The sequence below is a fragment of the Carya illinoinensis genome, chromosome 5, assembly GCF_018687715.1.
Source record: "Carya illinoinensis cultivar Pawnee chromosome 5, C.illinoinensisPawnee_v1, whole genome shotgun sequence".
In the NCBI taxonomy this organism is placed as follows: Eukaryota; Viridiplantae; Streptophyta; class Magnoliopsida; order Fagales; family Juglandaceae; genus Carya; species Carya illinoinensis.
In genome coordinates, this window is record NC_056756.1 from 8385893 (window position 1) to 8395422 (window position 9530).

At 34.5% G+C, this 9530-nt stretch overlaps 1 protein-coding gene across 1 annotated transcript; it reads right to left on the reverse strand.

Moving 5' to 3' along the window:
* Positions 1–3096: 3096 nt before the first annotated feature.
* On the reverse strand, positions 3097–6186 carry LOC122310514 (arginine decarboxylase-like). The gene has a single exon (XM_043124430.1). It carries the CDS (start codon positions 5662–5664, stop codon positions 3502–3504), a length of 2163 nt encoding a protein of 720 aa, XP_042980364.1. The 5' UTR covers positions 5665–6186; the 3' UTR covers positions 3097–3501.
* Between the last annotated feature and the right edge of the window lie 3344 nt (positions 6187–9530).

Consider the following 9530-nt stretch of genomic DNA (forward strand, 5'->3'; position numbering starts at 1 on the left):
TTTAAAACCATGCATGGTGATAATCAGAAGGCTTACTAGTCCACATAAATGAGTCGATTCACTTGAGGGCTTGAGATATTGTATAAGGAGAAAGGTGGCTTTGTAATTGACAAGTACTGCTACTACTTCGCTTCAAAGCAAGGAAAACGAGTATTTATGACTAATTTTTTACGATAAAAATGATTATTTGCTATGAAAACATATTTATTTTAATTGAAAATAATTATTTTGTTAAAAATAACTAGCCTTAAATAAGTAATATTCTTGTAATGACCATCTAAAGTAAAGCGCAACAACGCTACAACAATGGAAAATAACAACAACATCTTGTTATTGTGTTGTGAAAAAGAACATACATCGTTCGTGATTCGCATATATAATAAATAGCGTACTAAAAATTAAAGCAACTTGAGGCATCGCAAATAAAGTTCAAACGAGTATCAATAATATCAGCCAGAATCATCAGCCTAGCTGCTAGAATATGCCCATCTTATGTTATATGGAAACATGGACATAGAAAGCAATTGGTCTAATTCTTAGATGTGAATATCTTTAAAAATAAAAAATAAAAAAGAGTAAATTATTGGAACTATTTTTTTTAAGAAAATTCTATGTGCAGTCATTTTTGTGGACTCTTTTGTGCACTCCAGTGATATGATTAGTTGTGTATTAAAAAAAATTAATCCAGCCAATCATATTAGTGGAGTGCGCAGGGAGTGCGCAAAAATGACTGTATGTAGTATTACTCTTTTTTTTATTCCTAACTTTTTCATATTCAAAAAGAAAATTGTGCCGCTACCATATTCCATAAATTATCAGAAAAATTCCAATTCACTTTGATGGCCATTTAAGTTATTCATCCGAATATATAATAAAGCCAGTGTTGAGTCAACCCTCCACATATCATTTCATTATTTAGTCGGATATTATGTGCGAAGATCTCACTAAATGGTTAAGAAAATAAAAACCTTTAATAATAATAATAATATTATTATTATTAATTGAAAGTTTTTTCTCATAAAAAATAATATTTATAATCATAAAGTTATCGCACATTCATTTAAAAATAAATAAATAAATATAATATTTATATTAAAAAAATTAATTTTTTAATAATAAATTTTATTCTTTTTTAAAATAATACATGCTATCAGCATTGCTTTTTTTAGTATTGAGAATGTACTTGTGCTGTTGAGCATTGTTCCCTTCCACTAAAGTTGGGAGCCCGCGTATTCTACGATCTAAGCCAAAATCTTAAACAGATGGATGACAGGACGTGAATATATAGCAACTTGATGCCTTGGTATACATGAACATGGAGGGCAGAATGAAAGTCAGAACTGCAGTTGAAATCTGCATAATTTCAGGTGTATTTGCGTGATAATTCAGAAAGTAACCAGGGAATCTTGACTTTATTCCACTTTGAGGTTTCGTTACTTATTAGCACATTCCAAGATTAGTTCAAACAAAGCAACCACCGACATATCCAACCAACTTGCGACTGGAAGACAAATCACATGATCCATAATATCAATGGCATCAACATCGTTGGATTGTTTCATTGGCATGCAGCGACCACTTTCCTCTGAAACTGCTAAAATAAAACCTTTTTTAATTTTCTTTTTATTAAAAAAAAGGTTTAAATATTAAAAATATTTCATCTCACCTTATCTTAATTTAATTTACGTGCATGATCTTCTTTTAAATTTGTAGTTGCAGTAGCAAATTTTGAAACTCTATCATATCGCCACGTTAATTTGCTTGTACGTTTCACAAGTAGCAGCCACAGGTCCCTACATCTTTTATCTCATCTGGTTTTAACGTTGCATTCAATATAGACCACAAAGATTTCTAGAGGCCATCTACCCAGAAACCTACATTTTTTTTTTTTTTTTTAATGTCTGCATGAAACTCTCGGAACAGTTGAAAAACAAAACAAGTCCATCCATGCGTCGCGACTAGCGCCCTAGCACGATGCATGAAACCATTGAAAAGACAATCACGGGTTTTATTTCTTACTCCTAGGGTTATCTATCCTCGTTTTTTTAATGTTAACTATTACTTAATTTCAAATTCGAAGATTAGGATATATCGTAAAAAAATTCAAAGATTCGGATTCACCTCATGAGCTCTACTTATCTACTAAATTGCGTAGATCTCATTTTATCTCATTCTAAATTTTAATTTATCTCAAAATTGAGGTCATCTTGTTTAGAAATTGAGGTCATCTCATCTAAAAAATTTTCAAAATTTTGCAGTTACAATTTTAAGTATATGTGTTGATGTGTCAAATATTAAAAATGGTGAAATTTTTAAAATTTGAAATATAAAATTTAAATTAAAAAAATACTGATATAATTTTAATACGAATATATTGTATATAGAATCACTATTGTTTAATTAGAACCTTAACATGTCGCCCAGAAAGAAAAATAAAATCATAATTGAATATAAACAAAATTTAGCGGTGTTTAAAGACTCAGACGTTGGGTCAAAGTAGACGTTCAAGGTCACCGTTCAATGTTTTGGTTGGTCACCAGAGAGACAAACTATAAAAACAAAAAGACCCCACGAAACGTGATTGCAGAATCTCATACTGTCCGGCACTAAGAGCCAGCTTGGGATTGAATTTGAAAACTTAAAATGTATTTTTAACTGTTTAAAAATTCTTTTAAAGAAAAAAAATGTTTAATAAATTTATAAAAAATACTTTAATAGTCTAAAAAAATAAAAAGTCTAATTTTTTTAAAAAAAATACTAAATTGAAGTTTTTATCGAAAAATTCTTATAAATATTTATAACGGTATATTTTAAAAAATTAATATAATTAACTTTAAAAATACTTTATATACATGTTTATTAAATAATAAATAAATAAAATTTATTATTATATTTTCCACCGATCCCAAACATGCACTAACCCAGAGATTGATCCAATTTCCCATTTCGTTCTGGCAAAAGCACGTAAGTCCAAACACGACCCTAACACCCAAGAAAGGCCTGGGCCCCACACAGGATCACAAGTGAGTGAAGAATAAAAAGCAAATTTAGAAAGCCGGTCAACTGTGACAATCTCAGTGGGGCCTTGCACACTGCTTGAAACTTTCAATGCATGCAATTTTCTGCATTCGCCAAAAGTGAGTGAAGTTGAACAGGTGCAATTTTCTTGTCAAGCCTAAGAACCTCCTAGTTATCAAATCCCATTTCAATCAAGATTTTCAACTTGAGTGAAAAGAAGAACAACCAAAAATACCCGTTAAACTACCAAAGCAGTGAATTTTTTTACAAAAGAGGGTGGATTCGGCTCTCATCCCCCTCCTCCCTCTCTTCACCACTACAGCCAAAGGAGCGAGCTTTCTACTACTTTCTTCTAATCCTCTGCTCTTTCATGGAATTAAAAAGAAACATTAAAGAAATTTAAAATAGATAATAACGAAGTGCACATCCAACCAACGACTCGAAGGTGATAGATAGCACTAGCAAAAGACTTGAGGCAGAATCTCAAGCAACACAATAAGACCACTGCTCGTCCTCAGCGGCAGCAGAATCAGCAGCGGGTGCATTGTATTCATCCTCACCACAATAGTACAAGCCGCCGTTATTGATCGCAGTCAAACTGCAAGAAGAAGAGGCTCCAACCACCAGATAAGGCATGTTGTGGAATGAACGATCCAGGCTGCTAGCCAGAGCAGCATTGGCGGCAATGCTGCTGCCATCCATGCACTCCTCTGCGCGGTGCTTGAGCGTCTCGAACATAAGTTCCGGTTCGTGCTGCATTATCCTGAGGACGTCGCTACACGATGGACCCGGCACGGCGCGTGTTACCACGAAGCTGTGCGGGCCGTCGCTCTGAGATACCCGGACAACGCTCGGCCCACCAAATAGGTTATGGAGCCCACCGATGGCCTCCTCATAAGCCCCTCCTAAGAACATTCCCAAGTAGTACCGCCCATCGCCTTCCAGCTCATGAAGCGGCAAACTCGACTCGCCCCCTATGAACTTGTCAATCTTGCCATCGCTGTCACAAGTTAAATCCGACAGAATCCCCCTCATAGACGGCCTTTGATCGAGACGATGAATGGGGACTATTGGAAAAAGCTGGCCAATGCCCCAAAAATCAGGGATTGAGGTGAAAATAGATAGATTCACATGGTAGGTACGGACTGGATCGGCTGCCCCTAGTGCCTTTGATACCACATCACAAACCCCATCAACGGCTGCGAGTTGCTCCATCCCCAAAGACCCTTCCTTGAACTGATTGACGCAGCGTTGCTTCAACTGATCAGCATAGAACAAACATGTCTCATACTCGCCCTTGATTGCTGCATCTGACAAATTCCCATAATCAGCCCGAGCTTCAACCGGAAGCCCCTCAACGAAATTCTCCAACCCAAAAGAAGTTATCGATGGAGACTCATATGCGCTGGCTGAAACCGCTTCAAAGATAAGCACGGAGTGATGGGATACAATAGCTCGGCCGCTTTCGCTGCATATAATCGGGTGCTTGATACACCTGCGGTCGCAAACAAGCCGAACTGCTTGAACTACAGCTGCAGCATAATCCTCGAGACTATAACCAACTGATATATCGGACTCGCTGGATTTGGAACCATCGTAATCGATACCTAGTCCGCCTCCGATATCGATGACCTGCATGTGGGCGCCAAGGCGGACTAATTCGCAGTAGATCTGTGCGGCTTCGCTCACACCATCGGTTAGTAAAGAGGTAGAAGGTATCTGAGAGCCAATATGGAAATGCAGCAATTGCAGGCAATCAAGCATGTCCACTTCTTTAAGCTTCCGCACCACGCGCAAAATCTGAGTCGTTGTTAGCCCGAATTTGCCTTTCTCGCCCGAGGTCGATCCGAAATGGCCCGAATGCTTCGTCCTCAGCTTTGCCCTCACGCCAATCACAGGTCGAACAGAAAACTTCTTGCTAAGATTAATCACCAGATCGAGCTCCTCTTCTTGCTCAAGTACAATCACAGTGTTCAGAGAGAGTTTTCTAGCGAACAAAGCTAGCGAAATGTACTCCACGTCCTTGAAACCATTGCAAATCAGATAAGCATCCGGGCTACCTTTGCACAAACAGCTCATCGCCAAAAGGAGCTCGGGTTTCGACCCAGCCTCCAAACCAAACCGAAAAGCGGACCCGAACCTCACTATGTCTTCCACAACAAACCGGTCCTGATTACATTTCACCGGGTAGACGCCCTGGTAATGAGCCTTGTACCCTTGGGACTGTACCGCGAGATCAAAAGCTGACTGGAGGGACTCAAGCCGGCTCTTGAGCACGTCGGGTAAGCGAACAATCAGGGGCATCTGCAACCCAAGCCCACCGGACGACTTCGGATCAGAGACCTTCCTCACAATTTTCAGTAAATCGATCTCCTGGTGCGCCAGAGTGGCCGCTCCGAATGGACGCACCGAGACGTTCCCGGATGCGTTCACCGAGAAGTAAGGCGCGCCCCAGCCATCGATCTTATATAATGCGGCCGAGAGGGAAGGTGACCAATGGGATACCTCCAAGTTGTTGGTTTCTGGAGGTACGCCGGAAAGTGTTACAGGCGCAGGAAGAGGATTACCTGCCGCCGGAATGGCAACAGCGTAGCCGGGAGAAAATCCAGCTGCAGCAGCGTCCACGCAACACGCCATGGCCGGCATCTCTTACCGCTAAGATCTCAGTAGTTAATAATTGAGAACCAAAAAATGAAGGAGAAAAAAGAATTATTGTTAGGGTTTCGGTTGAAAGAATCGTTGTTCAAGTTAGTTTGTGAAGGTGGGGGCTTTAAAACCCGCCGAGGCCGAGGCCCCGGCTACCCCCCCAAAAGAAGGCAGTGAGAACCTATTGAAAAGGAGAAACGCCCTCTTCTATTACCCTATAATCCCAAATCCCTACGCATAAACCTCAGAAGAAGAGGGATTCAATGTTTTAAATGGATCGACTCCTAGAAACTGGGAAACAAATAAACAGTTTAAGCTCCGAAAACGGACAAACATGCAGATCTTTGGAAGAGTGAGGGAGAAAGAAAATGGAAAATTTCCCGAGAAAGTGAGGGGAAAACGGACGGGAGAGAGCAGGGAATTATAGATTATGGAGTTTGTTTCAAAGACGTATAACGAGGAATGAATGGGCGAGAACTTTTTTTTTGATAACATGAATGGGCGAGAATTGCATGGAAGATGAAGCGGCAATTTATAGGGGAGGATCGGGTTCGTTGGGCCAAGAGCGCGGATTTTGGGCCGAAGAAATATAGTTTTCAATCTCTCGGGTTTTTCTTTAAAAGTGAATTAATTAATTTACTATATACAAGCACAATTACGTATTAATTTATATATTAATAATGATTTATTTATACTATATTAATAATAATTTATTTATATTTAAAATTTAAATCAATATTATTTTTAATAAAATTTATTTTTTAACTAATCACATTATATTGTCACATAGATTAATGTATAATTATATTTGTAATTATATTTTTACTTGTTTTGTATATTTTTGGCGCTGAGATTCCCACCCAAACGAGTAATGGGCGTCGAGTTGCCGCGTGGGCAGTGTGCTGCGGGGTAGGAGCCTTCTTCACACAGTTCACAATGTTCTCTCTCCCGAGGCGTCTCTCTCTCTACTCTCTGGTCTTAAGTGCCGACTTCCGTGTCGGTCACTCGCGGAGGAGAAGTTCAAACTTCAAACTTCGAACGTAACGTATGATTCGGACCGAACGAATTTTCCAAGTAGGAAACCAGCACGAAGTTTCTTTCATTGTGTCTTGTGAACTGAATTCATTGTGTTTGGATGGTATAATAATCTCAAATTCAATTCATATTATCGATTACAATTTTTTAAATAAAATCTAATAGATAATCTATTTTTTTAATTTTAAAATAAAAATAATATTTTAATAATATTTTATTTAATTTTTAATTTTTATCTCAACTCGTTATCTAAATTAACAGTTTAAATTTGGCCACGTTTCCATAGTCTTGCCACGGATACCAAGATAGTTTTTTGTTGATTTTTTTTTCTATTTTAAGATAGGTGTTTATTTTTAAAAAAATGTTAAATATAATTTAAAAAATTTACAAAAAATTTATTTTTTTATATGTTAGTTATTAATATGTTACAAATTATAAAATTTAAAATTTGAATTAAAAAAATAACAAAATAAATTTTATAAATAAAATTATAAGTAAATATACTAGGAAAAAAGCTATGTTAAAAGAAGGAAAAAAAAAAGTTTGTTAAAAGGTCACAGGTCGCCTTGGCTGCGGGGCCCTAGGGGGTTTGGGAACTGGGAACACCGAACACCCTTATCTAGCGGATTGGCTGGACTTCCTAAAGACACGCAACGAAGTTATAATAATAATAATAATAATAATAATAATAAATCTCTATTTCTTTTCTTTTTTATTCTAAAAAATGTAAATGGTAAATACCTTTTTCACCTTTATAATGTGTTGGGTTGGCACTTGCCTTTAAAAGGATTTTACCGTTTTATTGAATGAAAAAATGATAAATTTATAACTATTTTATATGTAATTATAAAAATGTTTAGCTATGTCATTAACTTACTGAATAATTTACTTGGAGGACCCAATTCAATAATATATCATGAACTTGTTGAATAATTTCTAACGATATTTATAATTATGAATTACATAAATACCGTATTTTTTTCTTAAAAAATAAATAAATATGAAATTTATATAAAAAAATTAATTATTAAAATAGTAGATTTCGTTCTTTTTCAAAATGAGTGTACGGCGCTTGCATAGCTTATAATTATATCTAGTATTACTCATAATTTATTACTTGAATAACCGAATTCCCTGCATCAACTTTGTTAATGGGAGCGTTTAAAAATATTCAATGATTTTAATTAAGATAAGTAATATTTGTAATCATGGATTACGCAAATATCATTCAATCACTTTTTAAAATGTGAGTAAATAAAGAATGCATGTGAAAAAAAAAATTTAATTTTTTAATAATAAACCTTACTATTTTTCAAAACGATTGCATGGCGCTTATGGATTCCATGATTATATATAGCATTTCTCTTTAATTAATGTTAGGTTTTTTTTCTTCATGTTATTTACTGTTTTCATTATATGTCAAGCTCGAATAAGAGCTTAAATTGTTTTTTTTTTTTTTTCAAACTCGTCTATTTTGATATCTTTTATTATTTACCTTTCATTTAATTTCTTATTTCACATTCAAGTAATAAGGGCAAGAAAAAGTTAACATTTGAATTTTCTTTAAACATTTTCTGTTTCCAAGAAAAAACCCAATTAATCGCATAATAAATTTGTAAAGGAATGATGCACAAACTACTTTTTTACAATTTCTTTTATCATTAACTAATGTGATTTATCAAATCATTAAAAGAAATTCAGTTTTAAATGACTGCCCTTTAATTTGAGATAAAGTTGTAAAATAATTATAAATTGGTTATAAATTTATCATTTTTCATTGTAAATACTTTATTAGGGATCTTTCATTTACTTACTTTTTTTAAAGAAAAAATAGGAGTCGTTAGTTTTTTATTAAATTGTTGGGATTTTGCCATCTCTATATTTATCAAATTTGCTTTATTTTTTTTTTAAATAATATATTTATTATATAAAAAATAATTTATACAGTTTTAAGATATATAAATCCCGCATGGCGCATACTTTCTTGTAAAATGATTGATAAATTTGAAACTTTTATGAACAAAAATAGAAAAATTATACACATCATCTCCACACATCACACTTATTTTTATTTTATTCTCTTACTAAATGTATGGTATATTTATGATGAATAGAATAATTCAATTAGTTTAGAATTAAAAAATAAAAATAAGAATAGTGTGTGGAAATAATGAATAGCAAAACTCAAAAAAATATATATGCTCTAATTTTTTCCAAAAATAGTACATGAACTTGCATGGTATTAACTATATCTAATCCTTATTCTAAAAATAATAATAACTATATCTAATCTTAATATTTTAAGTGTAGATTATGATATATGAGTAATTTTTATACAATCATATAATATATAAACGTCACGTAATTGTAATGAAAAATAATAAAATTTATTATTAAAAAATTAATTTTTTATATATAAATCTTATATTTATTATTTTTTTAAAAAATTATATATTATTTACGTACTTGACAACTGCAAATATTATTCTCAATAAGTAGTCATATTCTATTCGTTAGGTAAAAACCGAACATCGGCGTGCAACACGAATAACTTTTCTAGAACACCGACCTAATACTTTCCTATAGCGACTAAAGCAGGTTTGAATCTGTCTCGCATTATGATTCTAACGCCATCATAATGTCGTTTAGTGCTGCTCCAAGTGTTGGCTTATGTTTCAACGTTACCATGGTGTTCTTTATTTCTCGCTTTGGTTACCGGATAAAGCAAATCTTGGTTTGTGATGAACCGACCTCATAATAATAATTCACCTCTTTCCACACTAGATTAAAAGGGCACTCACTCTATCTGATTAATTAAGGACAGAGATGGA